Source organism: Onychostruthus taczanowskii, unplaced genomic scaffold, assembly GCF_017590055.1.
Source record: "Onychostruthus taczanowskii isolate IOZ18803 unplaced genomic scaffold, ASM1759005v1 scaffold81, whole genome shotgun sequence".
NCBI lineage: Eukaryota > Metazoa > Chordata > Aves > Passeriformes > Passeridae > Onychostruthus > Onychostruthus taczanowskii.
The window spans coordinates 1,559,460-1,577,125 of NW_024506002.1; the positions used below are offsets into that span (position 1 = coordinate 1,559,460).

At 48.2% G+C, this 17,666-nt stretch overlaps 1 protein-coding gene across 2 annotated transcripts in view; it reads left to right on the forward strand.

The window, feature by feature from the left end:
* The window catches only part of LOC121346527 (vascular endothelial growth factor receptor kdr-like), a 126,375-nt gene that overhangs the window by 72,827 nt on the left and 35,882 nt on the right, over positions 1 to 17,666 (forward strand). For both annotated transcript variants that reach the window (XM_041424402.1, XM_041424403.1), the window contains exons 12-14: positions 6,944 to 7,052; positions 13,624 to 13,917; positions 15,821 to 15,967. In XM_041424402.1, the coding sequence (XP_041280336.1) occupies positions 6,944 to 7,052; positions 13,624 to 13,917; positions 15,821 to 15,967 (550 nt within the window). The remainder of the gene's footprint in view (positions 1 to 6,943; positions 7,053 to 13,623; positions 13,918 to 15,820; positions 15,968 to 17,666) is intronic.

Below are 17,666 nucleotides of genomic sequence, written 5' to 3' on the forward strand. Positions count from 1 at the left end.
AGAATCCTTGAGTTAGTCCCGTGCTTAAAGTTAAGCACAAAGCTAAAGTGCTCTTCTGGACTGGGTCCAGACTAAATCAGCATCTGGCAGGATCAGTGCTTCAGCCATCTGCTCTTTCTCAGGAGACTTTCCAGTTCTAAACATAATCCAAACCAGAGCTCTGAAAACATGGAGCTTGGGCTGGGAAGGAGAAAATCAGTGTTCGCCTCTCATTCCTGAGTTTTTCCACTGCTGGGAGATATTTATAAATTGGATTTATTTAGATGGCATAGTGCCCCTTAAGCTCTGGCTTTAATGTATTCTTTAAGAATTTTACATCTTAGGTAAAAGCAATCCCCTAAAAGTGCTAATTGTTTATAAAAACAGAGGTTGGTGACATTTACCTTCAAAGTTTCTTCTTTTTCTAAGACTTTTTGGTTGCTGCATGGGCTGACAAGAGCTTTGAGATTCTCAGAGCTACTGTTTGTCTCCATATATATTATATATATATATATGTATATAATTAGCTTTTACATATTTCATTATTAAAGTTAGGAGCTACATAATTTTACAATTTATAGTATACTCATTCTTTTTCTGCCTGGCTGAAAACACAGTCTGAGGTGCTTCCTATTAATTCTTATGTCCTGATTAAGATTTATTCAAATTAATGTAACTAAAGTATAGGAATCACAGGTTTCACTCACTGCTTACATTGCAGACAGTTCCTCTCTTCCCCCTTTCTGAAGTTCAAGACTCTGCGTTAATTGGAGTCTTTCTATTAAGGAATATCATTTTTTAAAAAGTCTCTGAGGAAAAAGTCTTCAGACTTTTCCTAGAGATTTTATCAGTCCCATTCCCACCAGGAATGGAACAGACACGAACCAGCCCAATCCATTCCCACCATGTCCCAGCAAGTAATTCACTTACACTCACCAAGGAGATGAAAAAATAAAGATGCTGGAGTCTGAATTTTCAGGAACTGTGTTAGGAACCTGGGATTAGCTGGGGATTTTCCTGTGGGATTTGAGCTGTCCCATGAGCACTGGAGTCTTGGGCAGAAGGTGGAATTCAGCTGGGCTCTGGGATTTGTCAGCACCCAAGAGTTCACCCTTGGGAGCTGAGGCACCAAAAGCTGGTCCAGCCACATGTGGAAACTTGCATTAACTGATTAGAGATGCTAAAAATATGGAATAACTCCTCTGGAATCACCAGATCCAGAAATTTGCCCAAAGCAAGCTGGCAGGGCAGCAAGCATGGGTTTTTCCAGCAAACCCCTGGTGCTCTTTGGTCACATGAAGCTCTTCAGACATCTCCTGACAGAAGTGCCATGTAAAATTGAGCTCTCTTGTCATCATCCTTGTCATGATTATTCCATGAGTATTCCACAGACAGAAAAGTGAATTTCACCTCCTCCTGCCTTCCTAAGCCTGAGTCTTACTCCTGAGGAAAAGCACAAGGTTGTGGTTCAGGTATTGATGCACTTCAGTAAAGTTTTGGTCAAACAGTGACCAATGAAATGGTCACACAGTTGAGGCAGTTGCACTGTGATAGTTTCATTTTCCCTGGGGCTTGGGATCCTCACTGAACTTCTCACTTTGTGAGTTAAAGCACTGCATGGCTCCTCTGAATCTGCTTTTTTACACCAGGTGTAGCACCTGTGACTGCAGGAAGTGCCTGACTTTTCAAGTCACAAGGAGCTAGGTTGCTATTTTATTTTCTTTCCTGTTAGCAAAATAACAAACTGGCCTGAACTTGGGACCAGCAGAAGGGAATAGCAAGACTCATGCATAATTCAGCTCTCTCTGGGGGGTTCTTTTCATCTCTTTTCTCCCTTTCATGTCTATATGAGAGTGGCCAGGCCACGTGGGTGTTTCTGCTGGTGAAATTCACAACCACTCAAGGAAACTGACCCAAAAATGCCAAGTTTAGACCTCCTGAAGGAACAAAAAGTCTCCATTAGAGCAGTGGGATGTGTGTGGTGAGAAGTGTGTGAGCAGCTCAGCCAGGCTGTTCAAATCTGTCACTTCCAGGAGCTTCTCCAGCCCTGTCATGCCAGGCTGTGCCAGGAAGGGGACAGGCACAGGGAGGGGGTTAGGACACAGCAGCCACTCCCTGGGGATCAGCCCAGGTGTGTCAGGCACTGCCCAGGCACAGGAGCACGGGGAACTGTCCTTGGTGGGTCTGGTGAGAGCCTGGTCAGCAGCAGGGACATTAGAAACTTTGTCTTCCCTGACCTCCTAAATTCACAACCACTCAAGAAAGCTGACCCAAAAACGCCAAGTTTAGACCTCCTGGAGGAACAAAAAGAACAAAAAATCTGCAGTCACTAGAAGAGGGAGCAGGGGGTGGTGCTTGCTCAGGACCAGCCAGGGTTTACCCACCTGCTCCAGGGGCTGGAGGGTGATCAGTCCCTCCATGCCACAGTTCACCTCCAGTTAGCCCAGTCCCCAGCCCAGTCCAGCAGCTTTCCTGACCTCCCAGTGCTGCCACCAGCTCTGCTCACGCTGAGGAAGGCACTGGCTGCTCCCCTTTCCCAGGGACAGAACACCCTCTGCCAGAGATGGGAGCAAAGCTGGAAGTTCTCAGCCAGCTCCCAGGCTTCTCTCCTCACTCATCCTCAGTCCATCCTTTAGCATGTTTTGAGTGAGTGAACTCCAGTCCTGGATCAGGACTGTCAGGCTGTGCAAACAAGTGCCGTGCTGTGCCACTCAAGTGGATGGATTAGCAGTGAGCTGAATGCTTTCTGTGCAGGGTCCCTGCTGAAGTTCTGTAATTCCATCTCCCTGTAGCCACCTCCAGCCCAGCTCTGCCAGAGTCAGACAGCTGAGAAGTTTTCCACCCACATTTTGCTCTCCTCATCGTCGCCCACGGAGAGCTAACGAAGTGAAAGAAGAAGAATTGTTAACTACAGCTCTCGGGTGGGGAGGGATTAGACAAAGGGAAGAGAAAGCAAGGAATAACAGGAGATATTAATTCATGCTGGCTCCAGCTTAAGAAAGGTCTCGTTGCTCTGTCCTTACTACAAGATGTCTTAAAACACTCACAGTGCACGGCTGGGGAATGCTATTTGGCTGCTTCTAAAATAACTTATTTTTATCAGTTTGGGAACATTACATATGGACTTTATTGAACTACTTCATCAGGAGTTCTCCCAGCAGCAAGCTCTATTTACTTGTCAGAGCTGTTCTTCAGAAATCAGTCATTTTATTCCTTTGCTTATTGAGCTTTAAACTTAGTTTATTCTTTCCTAGTAATTATTTATTAGCTAATAATCCTTCCTTGGGCTCGCAGTATTGGGTGGCCTTTAGGTTAAGTAATAGGAAATGGAGTCCTTAATTCCAAATCCAACCCAGGCAATGCAGCCTGGGATGTGTTTGATATGCAGTGAACTCCCAGGATCCCCATCCAGCTCCCACTAGGAAGATGTCTAGACACGACATGCCAATAATTTGTTATTAGTTAGCCTCCTGCCAGTGCTGCCTGCACAGGAGCTGAGGGTGGGACAGCCCCTGTGGCACTACTGCTCACAGGGACAGGGAAGCTGGGAATTGCACATTTCCAGGCTGTAAATAGTTCATTGATGGCATTTTCAGTGCAGAGGCACAAGGTTTTAAGGCAATTGCAGGTTTCACATCAATCATTATTCAGCTCAGCAGAGAGTGCTGCACTCTGGGTTTTCTGAGAAGCAGCTCTGGGGTGAGCCCTGCCTTGATCATGGAATCAATCCCAGAGGGGTTTGGGGTGTGAGGGACTCAGAGACCCTCCAGTGCCACCCCTTCCATGGGGCAGGGACCCCTTCCACTATCCCAGGCTGTTCCAGCCTGGCCTTGGGCACTGCCAGGGATCCAGGGGCAGCCACAGCTGCTCTGGGCACCCTATGCCAGGGCCTGCCCACCCTCACAGGGAACAATTCCTGCCCAATATCCCATCCATCCCTGCCCTCTGGCGGTGGGAGCCATTCCCTGTGTCCTGTGCCTCCATGCCTTGTCCCCACTCCCTCTCCAGCTCTCCTGGAGCCCCTTCAGGCCCTGCAAGGGGCTCTGAGCTCTCCCTGGAGCCTTCTCCTCTCCAGGTGAGCCCCCCCAGCTCTCCCAGCCTGGCTCCAGAGGGGCTCCAGCCCTGGAGCAGCTCCGTGGCCTCCTCTGGACTCACTCCAACATGTCTCAAGCTTTTCTACCCTGTGTAAAATACAGTGGAAAATACTTCTCCAGGTGCAGGGACTAAGCACACACAGGGATTATCCCCTCAGAATTTTTCCACTGTTTGCTAAAGGTCCCCAGATTCTGGGATTGTGCCCCTGCAGAGTCCAACAGTTTGCACTGTTAATAATGGGAAAAGATCCCCGAGTTTGGGTGCTCATGTTAAAACCATTTTTTCATTAGGGATGGCATTTAGAAGAACAAAATCCGTATCCCAACCTGCCACTGTGACCAAACACACACAGATTTCAAATCTCAGCTACCAAACCAACCAGGATTAGGTTAGTTTGACCATTGAGAACTTTATTTCAGATGTTGGAAAGATAACTGGGCTCCCAGGCTCAGGCATTTACCCAGGAGCACACAGCTGGAGTGAAAGGTTGATACAGAGTGATTTCAAGGGATTCCTCTTACAAGAAAATCACTCAAAATCCTGAATTGCCAGCTCTGGGATCACATGTAGATCTCTGCTGGGTTCTGTTGGTTTTAAAGTCCCAGTCTGGAGGGCTCTGGGAGGTGCCAGTTGTGGGCCCAGGCAGGGAAGTGCCGGATCTCTGGTGCCCAGGTGTGTAAGGATCTGGGATCCAGGTGCACAACAACGACTGGAGGATCCAAACAAGAAAATTACTTTCTCTCTGTTCCTCAGTCATTTGGGTTTTTTTTTTCCCTCTATTCCTCAGTAGTTTTTTCCCCCAAGAATTTGTCCCCAGATTGTTTCCCACTGTCATTTACCATCTTTTTCACCTTCATATCTAGACACGACTGAGATTAGCTCCAATGAGGTCTCAGGATAGCTATTTGCTTTTTTTTTCTGTTTTCCCACTGCCCTGTCAGACTTTTCCTGAGCTATGGAGTTGGACATATCAGCATCTGTCTGTGTGTGCTCATGAGCATTTACCTCTGGGCCACCAAGCAGCTTGAGGCATTGCATCAGTGTTTAGAAGAGGCACAGTGTCACCCCTAACACTTTGGACATGTCCCAAAATGGATATTTTATGATTTTGCCTGGCTCTACAGCGTTATCCTCCACTTCCCAGCTAGAGCTGTCACTTAGGAAGACTAATTGCTGTTAAAAAGCTGTCCAAATGTATCCCCTCCTGTCCTCAGCACGTACATTTATATTGGCTTTTGCTCTTCCCAGACATGAAATCCTCAGATCCAGCAGCCATGAGGAGAAAGATGTTGGTCCTGATTCAGCAGGAATTCCAAAGTGCTGCTCAGGGCTCTGAACATGTGCTCCTTCCCAGCCCATGGCACTGGGCCACTGCTCCAGGACCAGCACCAGGAGGAGGAGCAGGCTGCTTTTATGGCCAGGCTGGTTTTATAGCCAAGGCAGAGCTATTTTCACATCATAAATCACTCAGGACTGCACAGCTCTTTCTGTGCTGGACACCAGAGGGAATTGGGTTTGCTGTTCTCATTTTTCACCCCTTAATTTGGGGGATCCCCATTCTTACCATGAAAAGTAAAGACTTTTCCACTCAGCCCTTATCCTGCTGCAAATGCTCACCATAAGAATGTCAAATGCACATGGGATCAAAACCTTTGGAACTCATTTCCCTGCAGGATTTAAAGTGCCAGATCTCAGCAAATCTTAAATAACTCAGAAAATTCATCCCACACAGGCTCTAGACACACTCATAGGGCAGCTTTAGGAGGGGTAAAGGAATGTCTTGTGTGAGTTTAGTTTAGGATATTAAAAAGAAAGTCCAGAGATGCTTCTGTGCACTTCAAAGAGCTCTCTGGAGATAAGGACAAAGGGCCAGAGGGTGTTATAAGTTTTGATTCTCAAAGGCCTTAGAGAGGATGGCAAAGAAAGTGATATTTGTTCCAAATGTGAGGGCTCAGAGCTCCTCAGGTGAATGGCTGCAGGGGAAGCAGAGGAATCCTGCAAGAACATCTCTGTCTTGGTGGCTCAGGCCCTGTTTTCCTGCTCACACTCCAAAGGAATACAAGGAATAATTAAAGGCATGGCCTGTGGATATTCCTGTGTGAGCCTGAGAGGCTGCACTGTGACAGGGACAGGGCAGTGCCACATGGCTGGGCCTTGGGAGGTTAAAGGAGCACAAGTTCTTAGGGACATGTTTGAGCTCAGCCCCAGGAGTGACAGAACCCCCTCCTTTTCTGGTGTGGTGAAGCTCAGGACAGTGTTCCTTCCTTCCTTCCCCACGATCCTCCCTTTCTGCATTTGCCAAGTGTCACAGCACTGGCAGCTTCTCCAGAGCTTCCTTCCTCACTGAACGAGTCCTGTGCAGCTCCAAGGAAGGGTTTTGGAATCAAGGGGCTCCCAGCCCAAAGGGGCCGCTCATTGCTTCCCTTCTCTGAGGGGAAAAGCAAAATGCTGTAATACTCTTTGTACCACATCTATAGGAATTAGCTGCTTCCCATGCAAATGTGGATATTCCCACACAACCCAGAGCTGAAAAGCAGCAAAGGGAATAGATGGTTGTGGGACTGTGTTTGGATGGATCCTCCAGGCCCTTCCCGAGAGCTTTTTTCTTGATCTTGTCACACAAAGACCTTGGCAGTTTCTCAAAAAGAGGACCCTGTTTTTCATGGGTAAGACAGGGAAAAAAAGGAAGGGTAAGGTTTAGGGACGAGGAGGGAAGATAATTAGCTGGGCTGAGATGAGGAGAGACAAAAACCAAGTAGCAGCACTTGTCTGGGACTTTCACCCATTATTAACTAGAAACAACTTTCTTAACAGCGTTTCTACCCTCACACACCCTCAGAGCCATTCCTTGTTTTCTCTTTGTGGGCAGATTGTGAGCACCCTCACCACGGAGGACAGCAGTGCCTCAGGAATCTATTACTGCGTGGCTGCCAACAAGGTGGGCGAGGAGGAGCGGAGCATCTCCTTCTACGTGTCAGGTGAGCAACCAAACACCAAACACCTCACCACAGGCAGCTGCTGCTGCTTTGAGCTCCCTGGGAGGCTCACGTGGCTGCTGAATGCTGGTTCAGACTCCTGGCCATCCCTGTGTGTTGTTTTTAGGAGCACTCCCAATCCAGCAGTCCCAAAGTCCTCACCCCACCCCAGGCAGGTTGGGCATGTCCAGCACCAGCCCCAATGGCCCTTTGCAGCTGCAGCCCCAAGTCCCTCTCTCTGTGCCTTAAAGCAGCACTGGTGACGTTTGAGCGCTGTCCTTGGGAAACCTCTGGCAAAGCCGAGGCCTTTGTGGTGTTCAGAGGACTGGAGCCTCTCCCTGAGCCAGGAGAAAGGTTGGTCCCCAAGGAAATCAGCAGCCACACAAAGGTGAGCAAGGCCAGGATGCAGCCCAGTCCAGGGCTGGTGGCACTGTGACATTGGAGCCTTGCCTGGGCCTTTGCAGTGCCCTTTGTGCAGGGAGGAGGTTCTCCAAAGAACACAAATCCAAACAAATATCCACTTAACCTTTCAGCACAGAGATTCTTTAGGAGTGAGATCAAGATCTACATGCTTTCAGGAGAGATGGCAGTTCAAAAAGAGAGGAGAGTCCAGGGACAGCCTTGTTCAAGTGCTCACCCAGAACAAACTGAAACGTTTCTGTGCTCACTTTCTGGATGAGTGGATGCTGGCTGGCAGGATTTGCATCAAAATATCGATTTTTAGAACGAAGAGTGCAGAAGTCTCCTGGAAAGTAAATGTCTGATTCTCACTGCTTGGTTCCTTGCCCATGAGCAAGCTGGGAGGGCAGAGCTCGCTCGTGGCAGGGATCTGCACTCCTGTGCCTCTCCTCCCTCCTGGCTTGTTTGACTCCATTGCTCCAAAGGAATGCAGCACCTTTCAAATCCTTGCAGCCAAAAAAGGGCTCACCAAACACTGTTCCCATTGGTGTTACACAGTGTGCCAACAGAAATATGCCATCCAACAATAATGAAGCAGGAGCCATGGAGGGGAAACATTTCACCTCCATTAGAGGTGACAGGACACAGGAGAGGCTTTCAGCCTCCAAAAGATATTTCCCAAAGTTGTAACTCTTATTTACTCAGGGAAATGCCCTTCAAGGTGCATTTTTGGGAGACACAGCTCAGATATAAGAGGTCCCCAAGATGTCCAAGGCAAGCTGAAGACCAGCTATTAATTTTGCACCTCACCTCTTCCAAGTGTTGAGTGTCCTGCTGGGAATTCTGCCAGCTGCTGCGTCTGGGTGGGTTATCCAACTGAACACAGAACTACCACACTTGGTGACTAAACTCAAAGAAATAAGCCAGGAGCACAAGGTCAGATCCAAAGGGTTAGATCATCCCATGCACCTTGCACAACTCTGATTTATTTTAATTATAAAGTTATGTAGGGGTTTTTTTCCACCCACGGTGAGCTCATATTTCAAATTTTTTATTTGAAGATCCATCTAGCAATGTTTTAAGACACAAGTGGTTTAATCATGCAGTTTGAATGATGAAGGAAATGAATCACTGGGTGAAATTACTGACAATGGTTATGGTGGGAATGTCTCCACTCACCCAAGCAGAGCAGGAGGTGAACTGGCCTTGGCAAGACAGATGTATTCCAGCCTGTGGAGGAAAACTGGGAGTCTGCACCATTCTGGGGAAGAGGCAAATGCTGACCAAGCATGACTGGCTTTTGGAAGTGCTGTATGTAAAAATAGTGGTGTTTATGGATTAGAAAGGAATGAAAACTTTCTAAATGTGGCTGTCCTGGTGCTAAACTAGGTCATGCTGCAGCAGTGAACAGCAGCAGGGACCTCTGTGGGAGGGTCCTCTCTGAGTGCTGCTCCAGCAGGGCCAGGCTGTGGGGAGAGCTCTGCAGGTCATCCTCACACCTGGAACAGCTGGAGCAGCTCCAGGTTACTCTGCCCAGGAGTTTTCTCCTGTCTCAGTGTTGAGGGACATCCAGGGACAGCCTGAGAGGTTCCAGGCAGAGGAGGCCCAACAGCACAAGGCTCTGAGCTGGTCACTTCATGGTTTTGAGGAGGTTCATTCTGTGCAGGTTGAACCTCAGGGCTGAATGAAGGCTGGGGTAGAGCTTGAGAGCACACGAGCAACATGTGGGACTTTGGGGCATCTGGGAAATGTCTGTAGCATTTCACAGCTCTCTGCAAAGCAGCTCCAAGTGTGGCATCCCTCAATTCATTCAGAAATTTGCTGAATTTAAAGACCTGCTCTCCCATTATCTCCTACCAACAAACGAGCTGCTGCTCCCTGAGCTGCTTTCAGACTTTCTGACTGATTTGGGCTTAACTCACTTCTCCCTGGTAAGAAATCTGAAGATGACACAGAGACTGAACTCCTCAAATCCCTGTTGCACTGGGGCAGGGTTGAGATGCTTTGCCAGGACATGGCAGAGTGTTCCAGGGACACTTCCTCAGTTGTTGTCCAGGCTGCTCTCTGGGGATGTGCTCACTTCAGTCTGATGTTTTCACCACCACCTTCATTTCAGAAAAATTAATTTATCCCTGTGGAATAATTGTCAGCAACCATTTTGTTCTTCCACTGCAGAACCCCCACAAAAACTCCCACGGACACCAGAATTAGCACTGGGCTCTATTTTTAAATCATTTCTCTGCCAGCAGAGTTCATTTCATGAGGGGTCAGCAGGGTTTGGAGATCACTCAGAATCCAAACCTTATAAGGGATCCAGAGTGATGAGAAATCTCATGATGCAGTGACAGCCCCTCCTGCTGATGTCCTGACTGTCACTGTCCCTCTGCAGCCCTCTGCAGTCTCTCCTAAAGGGAGACTTTATCCATTGTGTCCTGGCCCAACTCTTACTCCAGGATTTTTGGTTTGTGTCAATCCAATCAAGATCTGACCCCTGCCTGCCTTTCCCACCCTGCTCTGACTCCAGAGATCCCATTTAAGCCTGAGGTGAGCCATCAGATGCTCAGAGATGTCCTTGTCCACCTCCAGCTCCAAAGGACTTTCCAAGCAGGCTGCAAACTCCCCAGTGCAGGGAAAAGCTGCCCTGGTGTCTCCTGCAGGGATTCTCTGCCATGGACGAGTGTCACTTAATTTCATTTAATGGCTAATCTCTGCTCTGCACCTTGGAAAGGGCAGCTCTACAGAGCTGCAGGTCCAGAATAAATCAAATTCCAGCCTTTGTCTGACTGCACTACATTCAGCAAAGTGGGATCCCACCCATCTGAAAACTCAGAATGTTCTGGGAATATAAATGAATTATGATAAGAATAATAAATAATAACCATAGCCCTTTTTTCACGGGTTTATCTGATTGCCAAAACAACTGAGAAAAATTGAGTTAAAGATTTCTACCCAAAAGAAAATATTGCATTTCCAGCAGGAGATAAAAATCTGCTCTCAGATAGCAGAACAATGGATGAGCTGGGCTGTTCTAGGAGTTTGTGCCACTCCAAACTGCTCATTCCCAAGGTGTTGACAGGATTCCTGACAAGCACCACTGTTCTAGCTAGAGGGGCTCCCCCTTCTCTCCATCCCTATTCCTGGTGGCAATCCCCCCTGCCAGGCCCAGGGCTGGAATTTGGGCAAGAGCAGAAGTTTTGAATTACACAGATTATTGTGCAAAGCACAGGAAATTAAAAACAATTAATTCCTTGTAAATACAAATGGAGCCAGCCTTGCCTTTGATTTATGCTGCCTTTTTACCTCCCCCCAATGGCTCCTTTCCCTCTTTTGCCATGGAATCCCACACGGTGGAGAGGGAAATTCACAGCTACTACACTGTAACACAACACCAGAGACAAATGTTTGGTGACTGCTGATAAAAGGGAAAAGGCCCCGTGGTGCATTCTTTCAGCCAACTTATTAGGAGCCTTCTAAAACACAGTATCTGTTCAGAGAAAGGAAGTTAATCACTGCTGAGGTTCAGGATTATGTAAGCAAAGCTGTCTGAGAGATGAACTGACTTGAAATGTGCTCTCCAAGCTGCACTCATTCCCCTGATAATCCAGGTAGGAGGAGAAAAGAGAGAGGAGAGCATGAAAAGATAAAGCAGAGCAACTTCTTTTTTCCTCTCTTTTTTCCTTCCACTGCAATGAAAATTAATGAATATTCTATTGGAGCTGAAAGAGCTGCTTGAAAGGCAAACAAGATGGGAGAGAATAGCACAGGTTCCAGCCAAAAATATTCAAAATGCTAAATAAAAAATGTCAGGAGAAGGAATGATAAGAAAAACAAGCCAGGCCTCTGCTCCCAGAATGTTAAGTTGGTAGAAAAAAACCCTGGCAACTTTCAAGTCCAGCAACAAGGCAAAACCATGGAGCATCCTTCAAAACTCAGGGCTTGGGAATGGACACATCCCATTCATTGGGAATTTGCACCAAAATGCTGCAGCCCAAGCTGAGCCATGCCTGAGGCAGGCTTATCCCAAGGGATGCTGCACTTGTTCCATGTTTTGGATGGAGAGATTCAGGAGATGTGAAATGCTGCTCGTGCCACAGCCCAGTGTTCTCACTGGCTCGCAGTTTTCCCGCTTGGGGAGGTCTGGGTGGCCTCAGACATTCCCCCTATGTTGGTAGGCAGGATTTGGACATGTTGGAAGCACAGGACATCAGGAGTGAGCAGTGTCACACAAGGCAGCCTGAGCACACAGCTGGCACCAAGAGAGAGCAACTGAGCCTGACAACACCCTGCAGAGAGCAAACTGCAACTCCAGCACATGGAAAGAAGAGAAAAATAACAATTTCCACAGCTGTGGCCTGAGGGGGTCTTTTCCCTTTTTGGATCTTTTGTGAAATATTTCTGGTGCCAGTCTTTAAAACCATGAAGAAAAAGCTCATGGTTCTACTCCAGATGACTTGGGAAGACTTTTCAAGTCTCTCTCAAGAGAGACTTTTTAATCATATCTGAAAGCTCCTCCAGGGCTCTGTATTTTATAGAATATGTGCTTTTTTATAAGGCAGATTGGTTATTTCAGCAACCTCACTATTCTGCTCAGCTGTAGCTTCTGCAGAACTGTTTGCAGTGGGGGCCCCTGGCCAAATTCCAGGTGGAATTTGCAGATAGCAAGTGCAGTGCACACTTGTTCTGCTTTAACTCCTGGCCCTTTCAAAGTCCCACCAGCTCATCCTGGCTTGAGGAGGCATCTCACCAACAGCTTGGCACTGAATCATCTCTCAGATTTAGGGCAAACCTGGTCCTTTCAGAAGGTGGCCCAGAGTGAGCCCTCCCGAGGATCCCATCCCTGGTAATGTTGATAAGAGGTTCCTCACAACTCTCAGTTGCTTGAAAAACCTGACCTAACAGACAGCAGAATAATTCCAGATCACTGCCGGAATCCATGAACTTTCATTCAGGTGGATAGATCCCTAAAATTAACAAAATCTGAAGGCAATTAAGTATTTTCCATCCCCAATTTGAGACTTTCAGGTCTCTGGCAGCTACTGCAGGGCAGGCTTTGGCCTTCCACTCAGATTTTCTTGTTTTCAAATGGATTCAGTTTGCCACTTCAGAAAAATTGATTTTTTAATTTGTTGTTTTTTTTTTTTTTTCTGGGATCATCCATTACTAAAAACATAGCAAGAAACAGCTCACTCTTTCATGGCTAGGTCGGAGTCATGACTCAGAATACTTCTCTGCTAAATATAAGGCCTCAAGGACTTAGACATCATTAGATCAGTTAATCCATTGGTGATCAAGTAAATATCCAGCATTCACATGTGATGGAAATAAATATTGGCACAGTTGGAATAAGAGAGAGTTGAGGAGTCTGTTCAGTGGGGAAGAAGGTGTTGCTCCTGAAGGATGAGAATGGGTTTCTTTATTCCTCTGCAATTAATACTTTCCAGCCCTGATTGTGGAGAGGGAAGAGCTCACAAACACGTTCATCTACTTGGATAGAAACAGCTCCTGATTAAACTCTCTCAGTCCATTAACTCCTTCTATTTATAAGCTTTCAATTCATTACTTTAGAATGCTGAGGGCTGGACTAGCACAGGTTAGCACTGGGCAGTGAGAGGAATTTGCACTTCCCTAATTCCCAGCTCCAGTGCCTGTTTCCACATTTCCATGACTGAGGGAGTTTGTTGTTTATCCTGGAGAAAAGGAGACTCAGGGGTGCCCTCCTCACTCTGCACAGCTCCTGAAAGGTGCCTGTGCTCAGCTGGGGCTGGGCTCTGTCTCCAGCAGCACTGACACAACCAGAGCACACAGCCTCCAGCTGTGCCAAGGGAAATATGGGTTGGATATTAGGAAGAAGGTTTTACAGAAAGGGTGATAAAGTTCTGGAATGGCTGCCTGGGGAGGTGGTGCAGTCCCCATCCCTGGGTGTGTTTAACAAAGCCTGGATGTGGCACTGGGGGCCAGGGTTCAGCTGAGGTGCTGGGGCTGGGCTGGACCCGATGATCTTTGAGGTCTCTTCCAACCCAGTGATTCTGTGAATTCTGTGAATTCTGGGAATGTTCCTCATTAAACCTGGCTTCTTCCATTGCTGCTAGAAATTTGACCTCCCAAGTAGCAGCCAGGCAGCCAAAGATCTTCTCAGCTGGGATTTCATTCAAAACACGCTTTCCCTTCCTCCTAGATGTGCCCTCTGGGTTGCAAACATCCTCCCAAGTCACAGCCATCGTGGGGAATGATGTCCAGCTGACCTGCCGGGCCTCCAAGTACATCTACACCCACCTGGCCTGGTACTACCCCTCCTCAGAGCCAGCTCCCAGCCACTCTGTGGTCAGGAAAATGGACAAATATTCCATCTTTTTGACCCTGCTCATTCCCAACGTCACAAGGGAGCAGAGTGGCCTCTACAAGTGCCGAGCCCAGAACCAGCAGAACAGCACGGACACGCTGGAGCAGCACAGCCAGCTCCTGGTCAGAGGTACGTGCCAGGGGACAGTGGCACTGGGATGTGTCCTAACACAGCCCTTGTGTCCTGCTCTGCTTTGCTTTTGTCATTTACTCTGTGTGTGTTGACAGCCTGACATGGAGAACACTCACCCAGCCACTGCTGGGTTTGGATAAAATATTTGAGATTGCATAAAGGTGATTTCAGCAGCATTCCTCTTCCCAGCTCCATGGTGGGTGCAGATTTAGAGTTGACTGAGGACAAAAAGCAGCACCCACCATTTACTGACAGCACAACTGTAACTTGGGTTGATCACCCCAGATCTGTATGACTTTGGTACCCACTCTCCAGCTGCCAGGATGAGATACCTGAATAGATTTGGACCAAACAGATCCCAGATGTCCCTGGGCAAGTGTAAAATCAAGTGACATGTGCCATTTAGTCTGGGTGAGAGGGATAGACTTTGTTATAACAATTATTTTCTTATTTATACCCAAGCCCCCAACTCTTTCATTTCACTGAGATCCTCCAGCCTGGTTCTGTTGGCTGTGGGAATACAAAGGGCAGGGCACTTTTGCCAGTAGGAAGTCAGTGAAAATAAGTGAAGTTTCTTCTGCTACAGAGATGGGTGATCATCTCTAAGCCTCCTCAGAAGACAAAGGGCTGCTGGCATGGGGAATGGATAGAATCATTAACCACCTTCCAGTGGTGAAGAAAACAAAAGCACAGAACTGGAGTAGAATTGAGACACACAGCAGCAAATCAGGGAGCAGGAGTCAGAGTGCTTCAGAAGCTGAATTAGCCAGGGATTTTCAAAGTGGCTTCTCTGGCTCAGGAGGCACTGCAGGGTCAGTGCTGCTGTGAGCACTTGGCCCTCAGCACAGCCCAGTGCTGCCTTCAACCTTGGAGTGAATGAGTACATTCCCTGTGCAGCCTCCCAGCCCCTTCCCTCCACACACACAGATCCTCAGCCACAGCTCTGGTTCCAGACTGGCAGGTGATTTATTTCCAGACACACACAAGCATCTCCCTTTTCGTGAGGCAGAGGGAAGGGAAGGAGTCTCACTCAGGTATTGGGCAGTGGTAATGGTTTGGCTGCTCCCCACAGCACCAGGGCCACCAGAGCATCACCTGCTGTGAGGCACTGGCCTTGCTCTGCTCTCTGCATTCAGGCACTTCCCTTTCCTCTCCCCTGGCAGATATTTTTATTCAGTCAGTCAGATTTCCACCTACACACACACCTACACAGCACAGCTATGGGAAAAACACAGCTAGACTGTGAATACATCCATGGAGAACTGGAATCAGGATCACGTTCTTGTGAGGATGACTGCGGTCTGTCATTTGTCTGGCACGTGTCAGGCAATACTTGTGGTGAACACACATGGAATTGCCCCTCCAAACCAGCTTTCCCTCCCCTATTCAAACATTTTATATGTTCTAATGCCCCTCATCTTCTGTCCTCACCATAAGTTTGGGGTATATTTTATGCTATGCTTGTGATTTTATTCATTGCTGTCCTGCACCTTTTATAAATGAACATAAAGTGGGCGTTACCGTGGTTGTAGTAAGGAGAAAACTGCACTCCTGATGGAGGATAAAAAACCTTTAGAACTGTTTCCTCTTTTCCCCCTCCTTTCTCCTTTCTGTCTTCACTCTGCATGTGCACCACCCACTCCCTGTCCTTTGTTTTCTTCAGAGGATGAGGAGTTGGAGCTGCAGCCAAACCTAAGCTTAGACACTGTGAAAATAAACCCAACAAACTCACCCACACCTCCCAGAACCCCCACACCTCCCCACCCTGAATTGTGGGGATTTTTGATCAACCCATCAACCAAACCTTCACCACATCCAGCCCAGAGAGGCTGTGCAAGGAGGGGAGGTGAGGGAAGGGCCCCCCAAACCTGACTGGGGCTCTTTCCCTTTGTGGCTGCAGCCAAGGCGGCACCGGTCGTGATCCAGAACCTCACGGACCTGGAGGTCAACATCAGTGGCAAGATCCTGCTGGAGTGCAAGGTCAGTGGGACTCCAGAGCCACAGGTCACCTGGAGGAAGAATGGCTACCCCATCTCTGCAGCATCAGGTGAGGTCCTGCTGCCCAGAATTGTTTGCAATGTGGGATAATGGAGTGGCAGGGTGACCACGACACAGTACCTACGACTGTGCCCATGACACAGGCACACACACACACAGATCCAAGGATGCCAGGGCACTGCAGGGATCTCCAGCTTGGACTTTGAGGTGGGAGGAAGCTCCTGTGTGCAGAGCCAGCCCAGCACACATTGAGACAGCACTGGGAAATCAGGGAGTGCTGCTCAGGCTGCTTGTGTGGGACCAGAGTTTGGGCACAAAACTGAGCCACAGGGTGCACCTGGGTCAGGTGGGTCTGGCAACACAGGCCTGAGCTCTCAGCTGTCCTGGCCATGATAAACTGCAGCAAAGTCACCTGGCAGAGGGGTTCAGGGCATCCCATGGCATACGAAATGTCCTTTATTTCCCACAGCACAGTGATGGGAATGTGCTCCCAGCTCTGTGGGTCAGAGCCACCATGCACAGGGAGCCTCACCTGAGCCTGCAGCCCCTCATCTGAGCCCAGATGCATTCACAGCTCTGTGCCATAGAATCATGGGATGTGCTGAGCTGGAAGGGACCCACAGGATCATCCAGTCCATCCCGGCCCTGCCCCCAACCCCCCAACATCCCCTGGGCATCCCTGGCAGTGCTGTCCAAACTCTCCTGGAGCTCTGGCAGCCTCGGGACCGTGCCCATTCCCTGGAGAGCCTGGGCAGTGCCAGCACCCTCTGGGGGAGAACCTTTTCCCTGATCTCCAGCCTGACCCTCTCCTGGCCCACCTCCAGCCTGTCCCTGTCACAGGGAGCAGACATTGGAGCTGTCCCTCAGGAGGGTGTTGAAGAGTGCAGTGAGTTCTCCCCTCACTCTCCTCCAGCTGAACAAAACAAGTGCCCTCAGCCCTGCCTCATAAGACCCCTGCAGAGCCTTCCCCATCCTCATGGCCTCCTTTGGATGCTCTCCAATGGCTTCAAGTCTGTTTTATATTCTGGTGCTTGAAACTGCACTGGAGATGAGGCTGCCCCAGTGCAGAGCTGAGTATGGCCTGAGTCCTCCCATAAATCATGGAGAATCCCTTGTCAGTAGCTGGTCCTATGACTTTAATTTTGCAACTTGGACTAGGTAGGAAATCCAGGATCATCCATAATTCAGATCAGAATGTTCTGAGAGAAACTCTTTATAGCTACTGAAATTTTATAAATAATTCTAGAGGGACAAGCATGTAACTCATCCAACCAATGGAAACATAAATAAAATATTTGGAAAAAACACCTCAGGGTAAATATTTCAGCACAGTGCATGGCAAGTTGTGTGCAGTACTCTTGTTAACAACAACAAGATTCACAGGCAGAACACCCAAAATTCAAAATGTCCTTCCCTTTTGGATTGCAAGCCTGACCCATTTCCCTATTTCTACCCCAACGATCCCTCAGTGAAACAGAATAACTCTCAGCGCAGTACCACCAGCCATGGGAAAATTAAACATAGAGAATTCTCTCATAGGTCATACCTAGGCAACCTCTATTCCCACTGCACCTGGCTGCCTGTGAATCCAGGATTTCTTCACACCATTATTTTTCCAAGAAGTCCTAAGCTGAGTTCCATGTTCCCTATGTTAGAAGTCCCATCTCTTCCCACAGCCTTCAGTAATTCCACTGAGTTCCCATTTTTCCAAGTGTATCTTCCTGCTATCAGACACCAATCCTGCATCC